Below are 24,600 nucleotides of genomic sequence, written 5' to 3'. Positions count from 1 at the left end.
AAGACCAGAAGCTCAGAGTTTATCGGCGGAGCACGGGGCATTTCTTGACACCACAGCTAAAGCATCAGAAGAAACGGAAAGCAAGACAGCTCCTACAGCGGTACGCCAACGATGGACATCGGCAAATCCTCTTTACCGACGAGAAAATCTTTACCATTGAAGAGAGCTTTAACAGCCAAAATGATAGGATATATGCGACAAGCTCTCGAGAAGCTCGTGGGAGAGTTCCTAAGGTTTAGAGAGGTCAGCACCCCTCCTCAGTCATGGTTTGGTGGGGGGTGAGCTATGAAGGCCACACTAGACTTCACTTTTGTGAGCAAGGTGTAAAAACAAGTGCCAGGGTATATGTGGAAACTGTTCTGGAGCATATTGTGAAGGACTTGAGTGACACCATGTTTAACAGTGATCACTGGACCTTCCAGCAGAATTCTGCGTCAGCTCATAAGGCAAGGAAGACACAACAGTGGTTGGAGGTCAATGTACCAGATTTCATCTCCAGCGCTGAGTGGCCTTTTGGTAGCCCCGATTAAAACCCTCTGGACTACAAACTGTGGGCAGTGTTAGAAGACATGATCTGCAAGAAAAGACACCCTTCACTTGAAAGTTTGAAGCGTTCCTTGGTGGCAGCAGTGGTGGATTTTCCGATTGATACTCTCCGTGCGGCAATAGATGACTGGCCCAAGAGACTCAAAGCCTGTGGACGTGCCAATGGTGGACATTTTCAAGTTTGATAGGTGCCAATTGTAAAGAATGTATGTGGTTATAACATATTAAAAGAAAATTGAAAAATCTCAAACCGTATTTCATATATTCGCAAAGTGCATTTAAGTTGTGAAATATATAATACTAACGCTGCATGTTTACTATAAATACGGCTATTTGAGTTACCGTTCTTATCAAGTTATTTGAAAGCTTTTATCTTGCAAGTAAGATTACTCAAATGTAACATGCCAATTTCATTCATACTTCACATAGACAGACTACAGAAAACCGGCATTTTTTAATACCGAGAATGTGGGGTGTAAAATCAAGCATTGTGAATCGGAATGAGTGGATAAGCATTGTGTAACGATGCAACTATGAAACAAAACTATGTAAACTTTGAGTATATATTATTTTAAAAGGGTCGAATGAAGACTACATTATTCCAGTATTGATTTGCGAGACCGCGAGACCAACGCGAGAAGTCTCGCGCGAGACCGCGAGACGAGACTTCCAAAATTTTGCGAGACGCGAGACGAGAACTTAGGTCTGCGAGACGAGACGAGACGCGAGACGAGAACAGCTTTTGATTTTGCGAGACGAGACGAGACTTGTTTCAGTTCTCGTCTCGTTTGGTCTCGCGCCCATGCCTAGATGGGATGAATTGGTGGAAAGAAAACAGTGGGAGGAAGCGGGACCACCCCAGAAACTCCCATGCACACGATGTTTGTCCATAACAAAGCTCACATAGCATGAGCAGGGATTGATCGGACGACCTCTAGCACCAGATGTGAGTGTTTTTTCTATTGAGCCACTATTCTCCCTCGTAGATCAAGCATCGGTTCACATTCTACGCAGACCGGCCATAATAACTAGCATTTCTCAATTTTATTCTGTACTTAGAAGGTAAATTCGGTACCATCAGACATGTCAACTCTGACGCGAAGTCGTAGCACTTGTAGTAGTATTAGCAGTGGTCGTAGTAGTAATGGTAGAAGTAGTAATAGTAGTAGTAGAAGTAGTAATAGTAATAGTATTACCAGTACATCACAGTCTTGAATAAAGAGTCAGTTTCTCAAACACATTACGATTAACATAGGCTGACAGTAAGACCGTACAAACACGGCAAAAATAGAGGTAGTGGAGGACATTAAAAAAACAAATAGGCTGACAACATTAGTTTCCGAACCGTCTTTCAGACTATCGGGCCGAGCCGGGCCGGCCCGGCTCGGCCCGGTTCGGCCCGAAATGTGCCCGGCCCGGTTAGGGCCCGGTCCAGTTTGATATTACTTGAAACGGGTCGGGCCGGGCCGGGCCGGGCCTGGCCGGGCACTGGGCCGAATCGGGCGCGCCCGGCCCGTACAGGGCTTTGAACCCAAGACCATGCGTACAGAAAATATACTTGACTACACATACTATACATTCTGTTCTAATTAGTATAGATGTGTTACCTTATTAAAGAAATGTATTCAATATTTATGGTTCACCAAAATATTTCATTTCATTGGCTCAACTGTAGACCCTAGTTACCTAGAGGAAAAGAAAAGTTGCACAGAGCTCTTCCTATTGTAAAAGTAAAATGTTGTAAGTTGTTACATTCAAATAATCACAGTAAATAATGGCTGTGTTACTTCAATGCAATGCCACTGTGTCACCCGAGTTGTGTTAAATTTTCACACATGCCTCAACTTCGTCACACTTTGGAGTAAAGTGTTAAAGTGGTAGTCGTTAAATTAACCACCTAACATGATGATGAGTCATTTTAGTAACACATCATCGGTGTTGTTTTATATACAGTTGCCAAACAAAAATTTTTACAAAAACAATTTCTTCCTTATTAAACGGACATGAGTCTTATGAGGAGTTATAATTTGTGACATAAATTATATGTAAGTGGTTACAAGGAACGAAATATAGTCGGTGACGAAGAGAAACGTAGTAAATATAGGAATAACAGATGACAGGCAGCACTTTTACTCATGTAAATGTCAGAAAATTCATCCGCTTACAAAACTACACTGTATTTGTCAGAAAATTATATAAAAATATAATACGCTATTCGTTACTTTGTATAGATTTCGAATATACCACATAAAGCTTTACCCATAGCAAAAATTAAAACTAATACAAATTCTGATTGCCAATTGCTTACATTACTAGCAACACGTGGTGTGTGTATATAGGAAAATCTTCCTGGCACTGTTTCTATTTTCGCATTGGTTTGATCGGTCACCTAGTTATGTGGCACGGCCGCGGTGTTATTTATACACCTCTCAACACCGGTTCTGTGACAAATAGGTGGTATCAGATCTGTGTTAACTAGAACACCGAATTCTTGGTGTTGAAATGACACGCTAAACTTATATTCATGTTGGTACATCTGGCCTATGTCAAAATAGACTTGTATTAACACGATTAATTTTTTGCTGTGTGGAAACGAAACAGGACATGCTGTATGGGGCCCCATTTCGTAACGGTTTGCTTCAATTAGGGATAGCGTCAGAATCGCGTGATAAGGTCGAAAGGAGCAATGAGAATGAGAACTGGATTATGTAGACATTTTTCGAGAGAAATACAGGTAGGGGAGAGTCTGCTAAAATGGAATAGTAAGGTAAAACGAGATACCGGGTCTCATTTGTAAACGAGTGCTTCTATCTGGTGTATGACTGCAGAACTAACGCTGCAACATAAAAGCCGTCTTTGTGCAGTGAGTCTTAATGCAGAAAAGAAGTATGGGTGGCACTGAAACTTGAATATTTTAAAAATAAATGTATCACTAAATTGCTTTGAAACAAGAAGTTGTGGCTATCATTTCGATTATTCGAATGTAAGTGAGTATGCATAGTAAATCAATGTTTTAGCTATAATTTCATTTAAAATAGCTTTTGTTAGCTTATTTATTTTTCGGAAGGCGCCAAATTGTCTAAATCATTACAGAGTAGGACAAAACAGAATACTAATCGGTACGACAAAACGAGATAGCATCTCGTTTTACCCGACCACTCCTAGATAACAATTGATTTAATTTAGATAAACTGTATAAAGTGCTAATATAAAGCATGTGTTTCCAGACTGGATTTTTGATTCTGCTGAAACAACAAATAGACCCATATCAGGCACGTAGCCAGGATTTCGTGAAGGGGGGGAGTCCGTGACATGAAATACTGTGGTCATCACAAAAGGGGCTCGATCACTCTAAACTATTTTACTGGAACATATATTGATTCGTTTAGCCAGGATTTCCTAACGGGGGGGGGGGAGAGCGAGTGACATGAAATTCTGAAGGCCCGGGAGCTCGATCAATCTAAACTACTTTACTATCAAATATGTATATTGGTTTCTTAGGACAATAAAATGAGGATATGTTGGCAAGTATTTTAATAACAAACTGTGAAGAAATTTCGATCAAAATAATAAAAAAAAAGTATTGAAAAAGATTTTGCAATATTTACGTCCTTCTGTTTATTCAAAATAGCAATTGTTCTTTCGTTATGACCTCAATTATTATAAAAAGTACATACTGAATACTGTCTTGTAAACTATCTTTTAATATATACAAAATAAAGAGTTTGTTTGTGTGTTTGTCTGTCCGTCTGTCTGTGTGCGGCCTGGGGACCAGACGAGTGGACCGAGAGTTACCAAAGTTTGGTCAGGGGTGCCTTGGCCCAGACCTCAGATCAAGACAAAGCGTTTCTTTCAAATTTCGAAACAGTGGGGTCTCAGGGGACTTTGCCGGAACCGGCTTGGGAACCAGACAAATTGACCGAGAGTTACCAAATTTTAGTCACGAATACCTTGGTCCAGGCTCCAGACCAGAGTTAAACGTTTCTGTCGAAATTCGAACCAGGGGGGGTCTCAGGGGAGAGTTTACCGGGACATGTAAAACTAGTAGAAAATGACCGATATTTATTTATTTATTTATTTAACAATCACCAGATGCAGCTCAGAGGCCATTTTACATTGAATATCCAACAACATTAACAATGGAAAGGATTTGGAAAGGTATCGGCCAAGGCCTGTTTAGTAGGTGCCATCCCGGCATTTGCCTGGTAGGACTGAGGGAAACCCTGTAAAACCTCTGTCAGGATGGTAGGCAGCGGGATTCGAAGCCACGACCTCCCGAATGCGAAGCCAACGCTCTACCACTTGAGCTATTAGTATCGAATTCATATATTCGCGGTCGCTGAAATCAATGGTGAAACTCCAGTTGCATTAACTTCCAAATTCATGCTATTTGGTTCCGGGCCGGAGGTGAGATACCAAGACATATAAAAGTAATCCAAAATGACCGATATTAGTGTCAAATCCATAGTTTTCGCGGTCGCTGAAATCAATGGTGACACTTCAATTAGCGATGGCTTGCAAACATTAGGGCCGGGAGTCAGCGGGGGGGGGGGGGATACCGAGACATGTAAAAAAAAATAGCCCAAAATGACTGATATTAGTATCAAATCCATAGTTTTCGCGGTCGCTGGATCAATGGTGATACTCCTACAGGCGTTGACTTCCAAATACAGCCCCTGTGCGAAGCATGTGTATATTCAACTAGTTTTACAATATATGCGTTTCTTTCTCTGTTGAATCAAATGCTAACAGAACTTTCTTTCAACATAATTTTTTTTGTTTTTATTATTCCGTCAACTACTGTTGGTTCCAAATGACAGGTTAAAGGAGCAACAGAAAATTGTCCTTGAAATAACATGTTTGATACTGCAAGGATGCGATGACGAAAAGTTATGATTAAAAATGTCCACGCTGTTACACAACGGCACTTATGCTTTCGAAAGCTTGAAATCTCCCTGACTATTAGCAGGAATTCTGAGAATTCCATAACTTTTGTTGAAATTTCAAATTCCCTGACCCTTCCAGAATACCTCGCTTACCTCGCCACCATATTGCAAGTAATACAAATCTCCTCATAAGAAAGAGTAAGCAAAAGCTTCCTGTAGTTTTCTTTTTAATTTTTAACGCTGATCCTTCTTTTTGTCATTTCATTTTGTTTTATCCTTCCTTAATTTTTTCATTCTTGGTCTCGAAGGGGGGGTCCGGACCCCCCGGACCCCCCCCCCCTTGGCTACGTGCCTGCCCATATAGGAAACCTCGGCTTGCCAGACAGTTCCTCTAATAGAGCCAAATCTTACTTCTCGCCAGGTGATACACTAAGTAGAGTGAACAGAAGGAGGAAATACGTCGGATGCTTCACCTGTTGGATCTACAGAACTTTCGCAGGTTGCAGAATCTAGACCTTCGTCTACTTTCAGCACAGTATCACCGAAGGACTTATGTAAGATACCTACACTTGAAAATAATTGCAACACAGACGAGATAACAAGAAGGGGAAAACGACAATTCTAACTTCATCTCCTCACAAGCAGGAGTTATACTACTGGCTCAAGAGGTCAAAAGAAATCGGCCCAATTCAACGACAAAGCTTAGTTCTAAAAGTGATGATGTTAACAATGTACCCACATGCGCGTATACTGTAACTCACGACTTTTCTCATTTATTCCATTTACCCTACGTTTATGAGTAAAATTCAGTTATTATTATGTGGAGATGATATTGACAATAGGCAGTGAACGAGGGGCAATAGGCGAAGGAAGGAACTGGAAAGTGGAGTAAAATATTGAATTTATTGGTTTAAACCTAGTATCTAGATGGTTTGTCAAATATAAATCAGCTTCTGTAACTAAGATATCGTACGAAAATATAGAATTAAACAGAAAACTCTTATCTTAAGGTTCGAAGCGATACACACCATGGTTATGAGCACTATTTGTTAAGAAAAGAAAGCAAACAAAACGTAGTCTCCGTGGTTAGGTGGATAGAGTGGCGGACTAGCAGTTATTTTATTATTTTGACACGAGATCGAATCCCAACCCGTCCCACACACACACACACACATATATATATATATATATATACATATATATATATATATATATATATATATATATATATATATATATATATATATATATATATATATATATATATATATATATATTTACAAAACATTATAGGAAGTGTATAATTTTGATGTTAATAAGAAACGAAACAATACAATAAGGAAATAACTTATTGATAGTATCCTTTAATCGACGTATTTATTCAGTACTAGAATACGTAGGCCTACATTGAAAACATCGATTGCTTTCAGTTTATGGTCTTGTATGTTAACACCTCCCCTGCCCGTTCTTGAACAACAGACAACTCACTTCGGATTTGTGTGTCAGGGACAGGAAAAAGAACATACGTAACCTTGACAGTCTTTCCAGTCTTATCCCTTGTTACATCAACCTGATGTCAAATTATCGTTTATGCGTGTGTGTGCTTGCGCTTTTTGCTTTTTAGAGTATTAACTTTCTCTTTTTGTTTCATATCCACAAGTGCAAGAATGCTTTCGTTGGACGTAACTAAGTTATACAGATCTATGTATGCGGAACACGAATATTTCCAAAAGATAGCATGAATATGAACGATAATCATGCCATATTTCTACATTATATATTTGGTCTAGGAATTAATTCGTGCGGTTGGTACGCACACATTGAAGCTGTAGTGCAAACACAAAATACATAGATACCTTAAGAAAAATATTGTCCATCGCTAGCCACCACTTTCGCCCATCTGTCAGGCAATGTACGGATTCCGTGGCGAAAGAAGTCCTCATCCCTGGAAGCGATCCAGTCAGAGACCCATGTTTCGATATCTTCTGAAGAAGTAAACCGCTGTCCAATCAAATCGTTGTTCATGTAATCGAACAAGTAGTAGTCCGAAGGAGCAACGTCTGGTGAATACGGCGGGTGGGGTAAAACTTCCCATCCGACATTTTCTAAATAGGTTTTGACCGGTTTTGCGACATGTGGGCGAGCGTTATCATGTTGAACAATAAGTTTATCATGTTCGTTCTCCCATTCTGGTCGTGTTCTGGCCAGAGCTTGCTTCAAACGCATTAATTGTCGTCGATAACGTTCTCCATTCATAGTTTCACCCGGTTGCAGCAGCTCATAGTACACCACACCTTTTATATCCCACCATATGCACAGCATAACCTTTGCACAGTGAATATCTCGTTTTGGTTGTGATGGACCTGGTTCACCTGGTTTCACCCAGGCCTTTTTTCGTTTAGGGTTCTCGTAATGGATCCACTTCTCATCACCCGTAATAATTCGATGCAGAAACCCCTTTCTGCTCTGTCGTTGAAGCAGCAATTCGCAAATGGTTTTTCGTCTTTCAACGTCTCTGTCTTTCAATTCATGTGGAACCCAATGTGACATCTTTTGAATCATTCCCATGGCTTTCAAGCGTTTGGAGACTGTTGTTTGATCAACGCCTAATGCTGCTGCAAGTTGTTCCTGCGTTTGACACGAATCCTGCTCGAGCAATGCTGTCAATTCTTCGTGTTGAAATTTTTTTGGCTGTCCAGCTCGCTCTTGGTCTGCCAAGCCGAAATCACCACTTCTAAACCGTGCAAACCACTTCTGACACGTTCGCTCAGCTAGAGCATGGTCACCATACACTTCCACCAAAATACGATGACTTTCAGTCGCACTTTTCTGCATGTTAAAGTAATGCAGCAGGACACCCCGCAAAAACACTTTATCAGGCACAAATTGCGCCATGTTCACTTAACTACAAACTGGTGTTGTTGACGCTTTAATCCACTGCCCTATACTACGAACGATACGCGATGACAGGGGTTTGCAACACATGTGTGGATACACGGAACTGTGGGACGCTCCGTTCGTTGCGCCATCTCTTGTCCACCCGCACGAATTAATTCCTAGACCAAATAGTAGCGTGAAAAACTGATATTAAAATGATATAACAAACAGGCATAAACTTTTTTCTATCATGACAACACATTAAACGTAAATCATTAAATTTTGGGGATTACAAATTATCACCTTACGTGTCGTTGTGTTCCTATTCGTTTTCACGTTCGAGCGACGAAAGAAGAAATTGTAGTGATAGTGATAAAAATCGAATTCGAGATTTCAATGAATTCAAGTTTCACGCCCCCATATATCGAAAAAGTGATTTTGATATCTGTCCATCCGTTCGTCTGTCGGTTCGTCACGCTTTTACATGCATTCAACCAGAGGCCATATTGTTCGACGTATCTGAACCGAATTCTAGATATGAATTTTTTTAGAAAACTTTATCGTTTCTAATTCTATATCCTCCGACATCTAAAAATAAGGGTAGTTTACTGAAGGATGAAAATTTAAAATAATTAAATTGTCTCAAAAACAGCTGTAAAGATTTTGCTTATTTTTTACAAATATATATTTCATTAATAACCCTTCACCGTAGTATGAATCATTGTTCTGAAAAATACATAAGGTGTAATTTACTGTATGGGATGCGTTTTTTCGAACAATTTTCTCAATCACATTTCATAAATAAATGTATCACTAATAACCTAACAATATGACACAACTCGTTCGTCCTGTAAACATTCAGAATGGGTAGTTTACTCTTAGTTTACTCTTCTCCGACGATTTCCTCATTAACGCCTGACGCAATTTTGTTCATATTTCATAAATAAATGTTACATAAATAACCTAACGATGTGGTATAATTTCATCATCCTAAAAAGCTAGAAGTGGTATATTACTTTTCGGAGTAAGTTTTACCCTACGATTTTGTCGAGAACGACTCAGGCATTTTGTTCGTATTTCATAAATAGCATAACTCGTTTGTGCTGAAAAGATATACAAGGGATATTTTATTCTTGGGGATGACTTTTTTGACGATTTTCTCAGAAAGTACTCAGACGCTTTTGCTCATAGTTCACATACAATTATTTCCTTAATAATTCTAATATATGACATAAGTTATTTCTAATAGAAATATGAGCAATAGGTACTTTACTTTTGGACGTAAGTTGCTTCGAACAGTTTTCCAAAACACATTATTTTATTCGCATTTCCCAAATAAATGTTTCAGTAATAGCTGCAGCCTAACACGAGTCAGTTTAAGAAATTCGAGCGAGAAAATTCAGTGCGTTTCATCCGCACCCATTCTGAAATATATTTTTAAATCACAATTTTCCTAACAAAATCGAAACTTGTTTTTAAATGTGCCTCGTTGTGGCCAAATGGTTCAAGTGCATTGGTTCTGGATTTGATTCCCGGTGAGAGCTAGTGTATTTTTATCCAACGTTAAGGTATAGGTAATATGCAGGTGCAAAGAGAAAAGTGTTTAAACAAGCAAGTGGGAGAAAACGGGAGAACCCCGAGAAAACCCATGCACATGGTGTTCATCACAAAATTCACTCGGTGCGAGCTGGGATCGAACCAAGGATCCCATGCACCAAAGGTGAATGCTTTATCACTGAGCCAATGCGGCCCCTCTAAAATTATTTATAGGGGAGAGTGACTACTTTATGAAAATTTGATATCGAACACATTTGTTTAAAAATACCAGCTTTTGTGAAATTTTGCTTAATATTCAGGAAAACGTAAGTCAATAATAAAATAAAAATAATAATAATCTTAAATTAAAAACTCTCTGGACCTAGTGCATTGGCACAATTCCACGAATTAAAAAGAATTTGTTTACTTCTCATGTAAATGTAGGACTTAATCCCTGTTGCTTTCAATATACGAAGAAAGTGTCCAACTGTCAAATGATATTCTACATAAAATGCCCTCTTCAACATAGTGTAGTATAGAGTCATCATTTCTAGGTTGTCTAAAGAACACTTTTGTTTTAGCAAGAAAGAAAGAAAATAGAAACTGCTCAGTTTTAACCTAGTAGAAAGTTTGCAGATTTAAGGGAAAATGCACAGAGTTGTTGGATATTAAATGTAGTTCGGATTAATGGAGTAAGACACCGTAGTGTATTGTTTGAAATATACTGGGAGTGACCAAGCCATTACCTATGGAAATATCGAAAGAGATACGTCAATGGTGTTAGTTGCAAACTGTTGTAGAAATGAAAAATTTAAGGAAATCTCTAAAACTCTGAAATCACAGATCCAAATTGACTGACTGTTAAGTAAAACTGCTAAATCTGACTAAAGCAAAAAAAAAAAAGTATTAATGACCTGTGTTACAATTTCTGACATATCTTTCTCATATCAAAATTACGATAGAAGTAAATTATGAATAAAGGTGAATTTATAGTTCTGAAATACCAACAAATGATTTTGCTAGATGTAAATTTTGGGAAAACTTTTTTTTATAAGGCTTTAGATTTATTTATTGATTTGTTTGTTTATTAGCTTCCCCATGCCGTAAACGTCGCCAACACCTAGTGGCCCACTTGCCGGTAAATGACGATCGTCGATATACCGACGCGTCGAAGGGTTGTCGCTAGTGTGCCATTAGTGGCAGGGATTCGTCGAGTCGAAGCAGATATCTAGAATCGGGGGGTATTGAAGTTACCACCGCGTAACAGCAAGTACTTCATTTTGATCCGCGCTCCTTTGACTTGCCACGGAGAATCGCAAAGGGACCAACACCAGTCATGTGTATGCGGTTATTATTATAAATTATTTTTCCCTAACGATTTTTTGTTATAAGGACAATACTTGGGCTCCGGGGGTCAAGAGTAACTCCTGCCTTTACATCATGAAGTGAAAAATCTTGAGATGGGTGCGTATAATTTTATGAATTTAGATGGCAACTGTCGCCGATCACTAGCAAGTGAATATGGGAAAACTATGAAAAAAGTAAATAGACGCTTGCCATTTTGTTATAAAATTACATGGCGAGTGCATTTGATCTGATTCCAAACAGTTATCGTCAAATATACACGGTTAAAGGAGCACTGTGATTAGAAATATTAAAAAGACGTCAACGATTTATTACTCTTCAAGCTGTGTCCTCATAATCGCCTCCATGGCGACTTCGGAAGTACACACAACTAGTAACCGTAAGGTTGGTGGTTCGCGCCCAGCTCAGGGCACTTTTTTAAAAATGTTTTTAGACTCACCTTAATGAAAACAAATTACGCATATAGGCGATTTAACGTATTTTAGGGGAATAATTTTGTGGTTTGTTGGCGTTCCGTCGCTTCTTTGCCGCTGGTGGTATAATTTTCAAAACGGAAGTGGGACCACCGCCGATCGTCGCTGCGGGATCGTCAATTTTTGGGCACATGTCGCTAGTTGCCTAACAATAGTCCACCGACGCTTTCGGCATGGGGTTGCCCCCTCACAAGTGAGGCAGATTGTAATCGACCAAGAGTGTTTTGCAAAAATGGGGAATATCTTACGACTTCGACATCTGAATAATCCGTTTAGGATCAAGTCGAATTAAGGCTGCCCCACGGGAAGGTAGAACAAGTAAGGCAATCGTTCGAAGCAATACGCTCGACACCCTCCGTCTCATTCAAGACTTAGCCTCTTCAGGAAAAGTAACAAGTTTATTACTTGTAATTTATACTTTGAGTCAAAGTATTTTGCAATAAACCATCGTTTTGTGAGATATTTTTACGATCGTATACTATTACTTTCGAAAATTGTACTCAATATAATTTCCCATCATGGATTTGAAAAAATCAAAGTTCGAACAAAGAAAGATCTCCGATCCACATGTCTCTTCATGTTTGATATGGAAGTCTCATCATTATTGACCCTTAATTTATTTTAGTCCTAGGCAAAGCGAATCGAAGGGATGGCTCTAAGTGAAAACATTCATTTAGATGGTTAAGTAATCAGAAAATTGCTGCTGTTATTTCACGAAACACAACAGATCTTGAGGAAAAAAACAATTTTGCTTACCAGGGGAGGGAGTAAATAATCTGCTTACGTTTGCTTAACTAGGAAGAATGCAAAGGCGCCGATCCTGGAGGACCGGGAGGCGGCCCCCCAAAGCTCGTATTTATGAATATACAATATTTGGCATAATTTGAGTGCAATTTGTCTTAAAATCCTCATTTATATATCTTCTGCATTTGAGTGCCCTCCCCCCAAATTTACAAAGAAATCGGCGCCCTTGGAAGAAGGTCTAGTGAAATGAATAAAAATGTGATAACATAATACTTGAACAACTCTATCTAATGGAGGAAAGTAAATTAGTATTCAACACTTCTTTCAACTTTAAGCATTTCAAAGATTCTCGTAATTTAGTAGCATCCCGGATTTGCATTTTTAAAATATGGGAACTATCTATACCTTAACGTGGGAATCGGTTTCGGACCATGCACTTAAGCCTCTTTGCCACAAGAGGCACATAGGAGTTTTTCTTTCGATTTCCTTAGAAATATTGCTAATGGTATGCCTTTTAAAACTGTTTAAAAAAGAATACACATCGACGCAATAAGATGATAATCTGATACCTAGGAAATATGTTGAATTGTTTTTAATTTGTTCTCACGCTACCAAAACAGTACTTATGCTTTTTTTTATTCCAGCCTTTTAATATAAGCATTTCACACTATTGTTTGTTCTAGGACGATACAATTCTAGTTCATGTATATGCTAGCTTTGGAAATACAGTAGAGTTTCGCTTATCCGACATAAACAGGTAGGCAGAACGCCGGATAATATGAATGTGTTAAGAAAAGAGCTATTAAAAGTAAAACTTATGATGTACGTAATTTTACATATTACGCATCTAATTACGTAATTTTACATATTACGTCTTTAGTTACATTTCTCATGTTTTATAACAAATAAATGCACTGCAATGAATCAGGGACGTATCCAGCGTGAGGGCCTAAGGCTATCCCCCTCCGAAACTCAAGCGCTTTTTAATAAACTTGCTTTTACCCTTTTGAGGTTCTTTTATATCAGTTTACTTGGAGTCAGTGTCCAAACTTTGGGCAATGTGCTGTTGTTTCTTATAATTCTAAGAATATACCATAATGCCATTATACCAGGTGGAATTAAAGAACAGTTTTAAATAGGATTAACATTTCGTTTCCGTTCTGTTTTTAACTTTAATATATTAGAACGATACACTCAATGTCTTCTTGCTAACTTTGTTATGTGATATACGTAGCAGACAGTTTTCTTTAGTTACATTTCTCTCGAAAATGTGTTTCATTTTGTTTGTGCTATAATGTAGTTTCCAAAGTAAACCGGTTTATAAATGAAAAGTAGGAAAATGTTTAAGAGAAATACAGAACTGTTACATTATTATTATTATTATTATTATTATTATTATTATTATTATTATTAATATTAATATTATTATTATTATTATTATTATTATTATTATTATTATTATTATTATTATTATTATTGATATTGATATTGATATTGATATTGATATTTTTTTAAAACATTAGAATTACGTGCTTACGAGGATTCGTGTTGGGCCCCATCCGAATAGAAAACCTGGATACGTGTCTGTACTGAATGATAGACATGTGAGTCAAGGTGTAGACGGGCGCGCTAGGCGATAGACTCCAGAGCATGAAAAATAGATTAAGACCACAACTTGCAGTTCTTCTTGCCGATTGGTGCTATCTGCAATGATATGTCGGATCATACGGTATATGGAACAAAGGAAGGTCAGATAAGCGAGACCATGATGTATTGGTGTTTCACGCACCTAAATCTGTAAAATGTTTGTATAAACAATTATCTTTCACTCCCTAGCTAAATTTGTGGGTATGATCACACACCTTGCGTTATAAAGTATAGTCTTATAAAGAAAAAAATATTTTTTAGCTAAAAGCTGAAGAGAAGCCAACTTCAATAATTTACTTAGGTTTCTTTTAAATAATGGCAAACTAGTCCATTTCATCACAATAAATCACGTTTGGTACTAAGATGTCTTTTTCTGTCCGTATATATCCTTCACACTTTGTTGGAGACAAAATTGTTCTTTGCCCAAGGAAATAGGATGAGAGAAGCTATACAACAGCATGAACTAAAAACAATAGCTATTACCAATACTGGATAAATACGTCATTACAGCAAAATATCAATAACTTATATCCTTATTATATTGCTTCGGTTCTTATTAACATGAAAATTATTTGTAAAAAAGAAAGAATGGGATGGGATGGGATTCGATCTAGTGTCAAAATAGTGTAAGAACTACCAATCCACCACGCTACCCACCTAACCACGGAAACTACCCTTGGTTGGCCTCTTTTTCTTAACAAATAAATGCTAATATCCATAGCGCATGTCACTTCCAACCTCAAGATAGGAGATTTCCTCTTTGTTTCTATATTTCCGTACGACATCTTGGTTATAGAAGTTAATTTATATTTGGCAGGCAATCTAAACACTAGGTTTTAACCAATAAATGCAACATTTTACTACATTATCCAGTTCCTTGATCCAATTCTTAGACTTCCCTACTGAATTCCCTCCGCAATCGTGCTCCGTTACTGAAAAAATCCCTAGAAATCATGATTGCCAGTATACACAAAACCGAGCATAATTTTGTTTTTTTGCTTATATTTTTATTATTTTATTACATATATTTTTTTGGAAATATCTGCTTAGATGGATTGCTTTCTATTATCTCTACATACTAATAACTGAATTTTACCCATAAACGTAAGGAAAATGGAATAAATGCGAAAAATCGTGAGTTACAGTATACGCGCAATTTTTATTGCGCATGGGAGTACATAGGCCTAATAAAACGAAAGGGAAAACGCGAAAGGAAGTGAAGACAGACGACTTAGATACATTCAGCAGTTCAGAAGATTATGAGAATGATGCAGCATGTATGTATTGTAATGACTTCTACTCAAATTCTAAATCTAGTGAAGCATGCATTAAGTGCATGCAATGTCAACTATACTCACACGAAGCATGTTCTGGATTAGAACAAGAGGACTGTGATGTTTCCACCTGCAATTCGTAAATAGTATAAAGAAACCTCGGCGCAATGGTAATTCGGTTTAAAATCGACATTTTTTCAGTTTATTTTGTTTTATATGGTGTTTTTGGTATTATATATTCTTAAACGTTAACCCTTATAACAATGCGTAAAACGTATACGCTTAAAGGCATACTCTTATAATAATGTAGCAAACTAGCGATATATTATACATAGACGCTATTTTTCAATATTTCACATACTTTATTACTATTCTGTTTTACCCTACCGGTATGTCAAAACAGCATACTTTGACCTAAATACTAAAAATATTAATATCATGTAGAAAATATATTTTTTCAACTACGTCAAATTGTCAAACTGAAGTATATATAGCTATCGAGAATTTGGCTAAGTTTCAATGCAATGAGTTAATTTCGAAGCAAGATATCTCAGATCTTGCACTAAGTATCCCGTTTTGACCAACTTTCATGGGTAAAAGGGACCTGAAAAGGTGGGGGCGGTAGGTAGTGGCATGACTTCACGCCGTTCCCCCTGCCTATCTTTGTCCATTGTAATTTTTTAGAAATTGGGGGGACGCCGTACATATTTTTTCGAGGTGAGGGACGGCGTACCCCTGCGTTCCCCGCACTTTTACCCCTGTCAACTTTCCCCTATATAGTAGTCAAGAGGCTTTAATTCTTTAAACAGCTATCTCCCTTCCCTCCAAGGAGTATTTCGTTACAAGTATGTACATGGATATACAGAAATACAAACAACACACTGTGATAGATGGTATTAATTTATCTTTCATTAATAACATGAAATACAAATAAGCGGTTATATTAAAACTGCAATAAAAATAGACTACTGCAACTGTTTTATCTTTGAGTATTTTATGTTTAATTTTAATAATAAAGGAATTTTGCCACCGTAAGCAGTAGATTGCAGAAAGCTTTCCAGCAGCATTCGTACATAACTATTAAAATATATTTCATGCATTACAATATATTCTACACTCATGAGCAATTGGATTAGAGATAGCTGCCGTTCTGGGGAAATGGAGCTGTGGTCATCCTAGTGAATGTAATAGGAGAGTTGACATATAACAGCAAGCACAGCAGACCTTTTACGGACTGTATGAACAACAGTAGTCTACAGAATAGGAAAGACATGAGATCTCATCGCATTTGATCGCGGCCAGATTGTTGGGGCCAGAAGTATAGACCAATCCATCTCTGAAGTTGTGCAGGCACTGGATTAGTCAAAGGTCACCGTATCAAGAGTGTACCGTGGATACGTGGATTCTGGAAAAACAGTACAATGATCAGTCCATTGCTCCGAAATTGAAGCTGGCTGGTTCAATGAGCACTCCATGAATGTGAAGATGCTTGTCTGGACCCTGAGGATCTCTTACCTTAATCCTATTGAGAATATCTGGGATGCCATCGAGAGGGATGTACGTGCTCTGGACCTTGCCCAGACCAATCTTCGTGGATTCTGGAAGGTTGAGGAGTGTTCATGAATCAGTATTGCTCCCCAACGTTTGCGGTGTCTTGTAGAGTTCATTCCACGCCGCATCGCCGCCATCATCAAGGAGAAAGGAGGTGCTGCACTCTACTAGCCAGATATCTACAATTCAATCGCTCATGAATGTATATTTAATTTAATTAGTGTCTAATGAGATCTACGTAAAAGTATTGTTTAGAAAGGACTTTAAACTTACATTAAGCAGTAATTATTTATTCGGTCTGAAGGTAAATACGCTGAAAAAAACCGCGGTGCTTATTGTTTTCACAGGAATAATTGGTGCTCTCATTTACTGACGTACGGTACTTCTCCACAGCAAATAAGGGTGTTGCACTCAATATTACAATTGGCACCACCGTCTTGTCATGGTGTTCTTAACAGAAAGCATATTATCCTCGTTTTCTCCTTAAATCTGGACTTCGCTTTTTTCAGTGTAGTAACTGTTATTATACAATAATAGCGAATTTAAACTTAAGTCTATAAATGTGAAAATAGAGAACAAAATACTTTTCTGTTCGTATTTTCTAAATATTGGAGTAACACTCACGAGCACAGAGCACAATCACTTGTGTGCACATCCCCTTGACAGTGCAACCGCTGGTTTTACACGTCTCGATTTGCTGCTCATACGTAACAACATGCTCAACCACAAATTGACCAAAAGGTACAGAAGTACTCAGCTCCAGGTTTGGAGAGATACGAAGATAATTTATTTTATATACAGCTATAATATGCAAAAGATAACGTCAGATACTGTCATAACAGTTCTAAAACAATACAGGGGAGACGGGGTATAGCAAATGTATTTGCTTCGGGGCAGCACTCATTTTGTACGGGCAGCACCAATATCAGGATCCCTTTATATAGCCCACGCATAAAGTCATAGAAATTTTTCAATATACGCTTCTACTTGACAATCTCCAGCAGATTTGTGAAAACTTGAACATACATTACCTGGCAACGACCATAATTTAACTTTGCAGATTTACAACTAATCGGTTAAGCACTTAAGAGCTTAGTCATTGACTCCAGTGGAAGCAATAGCTTTACAGCTTCACCGCATGGAGTCGCAAGTCAATAATTTAGTTATATTTCTGCCGTTTAGGGTTATCAACTCTCCCGCATTTGGCACAATGTTTAAACATTTCCCCACATTCCGATTTGGATTAATCCAAAAAATGGCAGCCAAACGGCGACTTGAATTATAAAAATGAAGGAAAAAATCTCAATCCTTGAAGCTTATCTTGCTTTTTTCTATTCTTACATAGGCAATCTCTTAGAATTAAAGTACTCCGAGGTTTTCTGCAATGTTTATAGTTATTTTATATAATAAAATGTTTTAAATCAAAATATTTTTTATTCATTCATAATAGACGTAAGGGTGCAAGTCTGCCTTTAAATAATAAACTAGTCGTTGAGCAAAGCAAACTAATTTTATTATAAAACATATTTTGTGACAGTTTCATCAACTGAACACTTGGCTTGATCAGACACTACATCCGGAATACGTCAGAACAAAGTGTTTAGTTGGCAAACTGTCACAAGACAATAGTTTTATATTAAATACTACGCGATCAGTTTATTTAATTATGGTATACAATAGGCAAAACTGCAATGATGGAGAATAGGCCTATGTCTCCCTTATTTTCATAAGTTGGCAATCCTCGTGTTGTCTAAGCAATAATGGATAGTTATGCACACAGTGCAGTAATTTAAACTCAATTCATTCGAAATTTTTGTACTACAGTTAAAGTTTACAGAATCAGCTTTACTGATTGTAGTCACTCACATAAGTACCTGAACCCCAAGTAATGGAATTATAACAGTCAGGGATCCAGGTACTTTTGTGGGTGACTGTACTTCTACATTGACATAAAATTGAACATTCAGTGCCATATCAAACAAATGTCACTTCTAAGTCAATTCTTTAAGCTGACACTTATTGTCTTCCCTAATAAGATAATTAAAGAGAAATACGGAAGGCACGGTATTGTACTTACCCTTGCGGTACATCTTTTCCTGCTTCTTCTTAAGTTTGCTATTGCGTACTTTCGGTTCGTTTATAAAAAATGTTCCGAAACATTTTCCAAAGCACAACATTTTGTTGTAAGAAATGTAATACAAATGACTGTTTATCAACAATGTCTTTTAAATGGAGGCTTTACAATTATTATTGTTAGTAGGAGATACTGGAAGTTAGGATATGTAATGTATACAAGAAAACGATGTTCAAATTTATTCCATTTTTCAAGGGGCTAAAAATTATATGAAAACATGGAGACGATATTTCCAGGAGAAAAAATCCAACAATTGAATGTTTCTAAATCAAATATTCAGTTTAGCACCTGGAACATCTGTAGTATAGAAGGCATAACGGTAGAAATCAAAGAATGTCAAATACTGACATGATGACAAGAAACGAGAGCGGAGTTGTATAAATAATTTAAATAGATTATTTTAAAAGTACGGGATTAAGAGGGACAATTAATGATAGACAGCAGGAAGTAGCAATAATTTAGCATATGTAATTTCAAATTAGTCTTGAAAATTAGGGGAAATAGAAATATGGCGGGTTTCGACAGAAAATTTCGAGAAAATGAGCCTTATTCAGTATCGATTTCCGTCAAGAAAAACAAAATTTGAGTTTTAGATTGTGACAGGTCGGCATAGCAGTTATTTTTTCCATTATTTGCATTGCGTTTTGATCAGCAAATTTTGCTAATACCGTTAGGAAATAAGACCCACAATGTTTCTTTACCAAAAACCAACATTTTCTCGAATTTAATATATCATTCTGCGCACAATAGTAGACTATCACTGGATTCAAATGTCAATTGCGCCGCACAGTTAGTACTACGGTAAAGGTTTGCTAATGTAATAAGTTACTGTTAGGTTCTATTACCAAAGTTTTTCTTGAGAGAAGTGCATTGCAGGTTGATGCTTCATATTAGGTCTCTTACATTATTATGCCATTTTTGCTTCGTAGGTTACTTGGTCGCTCGCTTCAGCAATATACAGAGTGGCCGAAAAGTAAGTATACAGTTCTGTAGTGATCGGTCATGACTTGACTTTTAGTTTAGCGTCCCTTTCAGCAGCGAGGCTATATGAGACGTGGACCTACTGATTAACGTGGAATCCGAACCACATGAGCTCCCGCCGGGAATCGAACCCGGGTCTCCCACGCCAAAGGCGCGTACGCTAACCGCTTAGCCACGAGGGAGCTCTGATCGGTCATGACATTTTATATCATTTACTTATTGTTATCCATACAAGTATTGACTTAGTTTCTTCCTTATCTGTTCTTTAACTTATACCTTAAGCTTGGAACAAACCAAAGCAAATAAATTTACCAAAGCATTATCTTAATAAACTAAAATATCATACTTGATCAATGCTGGTTTGTATACCTACTTTGGGCCAACCTGTAGAGCATCAATATTAGTAGGATTAAGGGAATATCATAAAACTGTAGCCCACATCAACACATCCGCAATAACAAGACGAAATCCGGAGGATACGTAAAGCAGGGGCGGATCCAGGGGGGCGATTGCCCCCCAGAAGAGGGAACTATTATATATATATATATATATAAATAAAACCCATCCCAAAGTTTGGAGCCCTTAAAAGTAGCAGTGACACCCCCCCCCCAGGAAGTCGCTCCTGGATCCGCCCCTGACGTAAAGTTAGTACCGCGTAGGATCGATGGACGAAAATCTAACAAATATTGCTACTTTGTCCTACGATGGGTGAAAAGTTTTGGAATAAATAATGACAGAAGATACAACCTTTGTCCAGAAAGTTCTGTGAACGTGTCTATATTTCGAATGGATTGTTCTCTTACTTGAAACAGCAGTCACTGTCCTTCGAAAGAATTCTCGTTGATGGTAATGCACTTCTGGGAACGGCTGTATAACTTCTGGAAACTCCTGGTGTACTCGTCTTTAGGGATGGTCTTCAGCTGGGTCGTAACATTACGTTGGAATCTGAAATGTCCAAAAATCTCTGGCCCTTCAGAGCTGATTTCAATTTGGGGAACAAGAAAAAGCCCGGGGGAGACAAGTCTGAGGAGTAAGCAGGGATGTAATGGAGGGTATACGCGGGTATACGACGTATACCCACCTCTAATTTTTAGAAACTATCGTAGAGCCACCTAAAATTTAGGAAGTACGCGGGTATACGCTATATTCAATCCATAGTATACTCATTTCATTGGAACAAACAAAATTGCTCAGAACGAAAAATTACACTAAACAGCTGATCGTCAGACTGTTGCCGCGAATGATGTCTAAACTCTTTTAAAATGTTCGCGTTTTTGGGGTGTGGGAATCAAGTTTTCCGAGAATCCCTTCTATAATTGAAAACAGCAGTCTGAACCTGTTGTGGTTTTTCCTCAAGATGCCCTACCTTCTGTTTCCAAAGGCAAGCTGTTTCCAAATGTTTTTCTTTGAAACTCTGACAAACTCTTTGGGAGATAGAGTTGAGGAGAGGTGACAAGTAGGTCCTACGCCCTCATTGATCCAAATTCAGTCTGTCGATTGAATACAATTTGAACGAGGCAATACGAGATTGAACCAGTTCCTTTCTAATCGCGGAAGGAGGTTCAAAAAAAAAAAAAAAGTGCTCTTTACTTTAGTTAAGGGACCTAACCATTTAGTTTAGGATATTAAATGAATACATTTGCGCCAAAAAATCTTGACCACAAAAATAGCAAAACATGTGACCTCTCGTCGGTCTAGTTTGAAGCATTCACTGTTGTTATCAATACCATCAAGTCCAACTTCGAACCTCGAATTAGTTCTGCTTATTAGTAGCCGCAATTGATATTAAAGAAAGCGGCGATTGATTTCGATAAATACTCAGCAGTTAGTACTAGTAGTAGTTTTTCCATAACCTACTGGTCAAAAAAATGGAATGGGTTAAAAAAACATTTTTCTTTGTTTCGTTTTCGCTCAGATAAAAAATATTTAAAGATAATTTGTTAACACGAGGGGATTAGAAAACAAAAGCCATTAAAAACTTGTAGCGTATTAGCATCTCACAGCAAACTTTGATCATTTCAGCACAACCGTCAATTCGAACATACGGTATATGCTTACCAGGGAACTGTACGAATGGGGCACTCGAGTTGCCGGACGAGGTGCATCACATGTGAAAGAGGATGTAAAAAGATGTCCATATGCAAAATTGTAGCGGCTGAGGGCAACATGGACGAGCGTGAGAGGAGGAAGAAGTGGGGCCTACAGTGGGATTTAATAACACAGAAATATGCAGAATCACACGTTTCGCTCCCGAATGGTGAAAGAAACGCATGTCAAATGTATAGGAAGTGGAACATGAGAAGAGGTGCTATATTGTGGGGGATATGGACATCATGGTCGCCATCTTGAATTTGAATTCAAAATGCTAAATGAAAAGTGGGGCATGTGGTATATCAATTAAGACTGAAATTTTAACAGAAATGCATTGGTGTGAAAACTGCTATTGTAACTGTCTTGTGAATTAGAAAAAACGAGCAGGTAAGAAAGCACAGAGATGGGTAAACAAATGTCACATACCCATGAAATAAACCTAAAGAATAAAAAATCCAAAGGTAATTAGGTTGAGGGTGACGACAGTTTCTGATTCGTATGTATTGTTTGTTGCACTACAAGCCTACAATGATGGAATTTTGGCACTTAGGGGTTTGAACACTGGATAACTCAAAGAATGTCGGAATAAGTGACTGATATTATAATGCTGTGACTTATAGACTTAATTGGTTAATATTATAACATATTGTAATATAAAATATTGTAAATGTGGCTTTTTGTTGCATTACATTTCAATTGCAATTTCAATGTAGATCATTATAAACTCTGTCGCTAGATGCAAACTAGTTGTGTGTAAGAAAAAGAAATTACAAACGATAGAGGTCGTACCAGGTAGTACAGAGGCATCGACAACATTCTGTGCTAACAGAGAGACTGCGCGAGTGATATGAATAACTGGCGTGCGTTAGCAGCAAGTAGACGAAAATATAGAGACAAGAGAGTCACTAGTGCGAAGTTTAATGTGACCTAGGTCGTTCACTTCCTGGTAAATAAGTGTTATAAATTGACGTTTTGTGTTGTAGTGCTTGAAGTGTAGAAGGTATTTGGGTCCTGTTCGTGAACATGAATCCCCAAGTAGCGGTAGCGTTATTAGTTCGTGAGTTTGGGACGTCCGATGATAATCCCCGTCGAGAAGATCGTAATGCTTTTGAACGCATCACACGCTTATTAGTAAATAACGATACGGTGCTAGAAGAATATCAAACGTTAGTTATAGACGAGTGTCTAGCAGATGAGAATGAGATTGACTGTGAGAGTAGTGACAGTGACCATCGCGAAGAATCTTGTGTAGCGAATGCGTCAACTCATTCTCCAAAAGATAGCAGTTGTGAGCAGAGTATAGTTCGTTATACGCCCCTTCTCCACCAAAACAACCTACGAAATGTACGAAGGAACAGTTAGAGAAAGCTTATAATTACTGGATTGAGACAGAAAACACATGCGGTAAAAGAAGAAAAGCATCGTCTGTATTTTCACGGTACAAATTTCCACAGGGGAGTCTGAAGCCCCTTCGTACTTTTGAACGCAACCTCAACAAAGCGTCCATCAGCAAAATAAACGACGAGGTGCTATTACGTTTTAAACGAACGCGGGCCATGAATGGAATAATTCACGATCGGACAATTCGAATGTGGGCGATGAATGTAAAGAAAGGCATTGATCCAACTGACACTCTTAACTTCAAGGCATCGTCTTCCTGGATAACAAAATTTAAAAAGCGTAACAATATTGTGTCACGCAAAATTACGCACTCCCTGTCCAAATCTGCCAAAAGTGAGCAAGAATTACAGAGAACTGCAGACGTGTTTGTCGAGGAAACAAAGGCTATAATCGTGGAAGAAAACCTCAATTTAGGCCAAGTGGTTAACACAGATCAAAGTCGATTTGATAAGGAACTGCTTTCAGGCAGAACACTGGCAACTAAAGGTGTCAAACGGGTGTTCAAGCATTGGATCACCGACAGCAGTTACGCACTCTTATATGATAATGCCGATTATAGCGATGGATGGTAAACTGTTATCACCATTATTTCTAATATCTGCTGAACCTACAGGTAAATTCCCCGCGAATATGCGAGACACTCCTTCGAATATCAAGGCATTTGCTCGAAAAACTGCAAATATGAGCAAGAATGATTTGAAGTTATTTCTCCAAGACGTATTTTGGCCAACTGTGACGGAAAATCGCCTTTTGCTGCTTGTTGATATGTGGTCTTGTAACAAAGATGCGCAATTGATACATTCTACTGTTCCAGATAATGTTGTACTTCACAAACAACTCATACCCCCCAAATGCACTGGACTTATTCAACCTCTAGGCGTTGAATTCTTTCGCACTTACAAGCAGTATGTGCGATTTATCACTGACGCCGCATTGAACTTTGATGGGTTTCATATCTGGTATCGAGACAACTTCATCCGTCTCCAAGCTTTCACTCATTTTCAATTTCGTGCTTCCCGGTTCATAAATTTCATTAAGCATGCCTTCTACGTAGCTGGATATCTTAAAGAACATGCGGGAAAATTCCAAACTCC

The 24,600-nt window shown here is 38.0% G+C and overlaps 1 protein-coding gene across 2 annotated transcripts in view; it reads right to left on the bottom strand.

Moving 5' to 3' along the window:
• LOC145686237 (uncharacterized) overlaps window positions 1-19,132 on the bottom strand; it is a 196,514-nt gene extending 177,382 nt beyond the window's left edge. The window contains exon 1 of one of the 2 annotated variants that reach the window (XM_081759322.1): window positions 18,977-19,132. In XM_081759322.1, the coding sequence (XP_081615448.1) occupies window positions 18,977-19,076 (100 nt within the window). In that variant the 5' untranslated portion in view covers window positions 19,077-19,132. The remainder of the gene's footprint in view (window positions 1-18,976) is intronic. The other variant, XM_081759323.1, reaches the window with a different exon arrangement.
• Window positions 19,133-24,600: the final 5,468 nt, after the last annotated feature.

Source organism: Thermobia domestica, chromosome 5 (genome assembly GCF_964235325.1).
Source record: "Thermobia domestica chromosome 5, izTheDome1.hap1.1, whole genome shotgun sequence".
Lineage (NCBI taxonomy): Eukaryota > Metazoa > Arthropoda > Insecta > Zygentoma > Lepismatidae > Thermobia > Thermobia domestica.
This window is presented reverse-complemented; position numbering and strand designations above follow the sequence as displayed.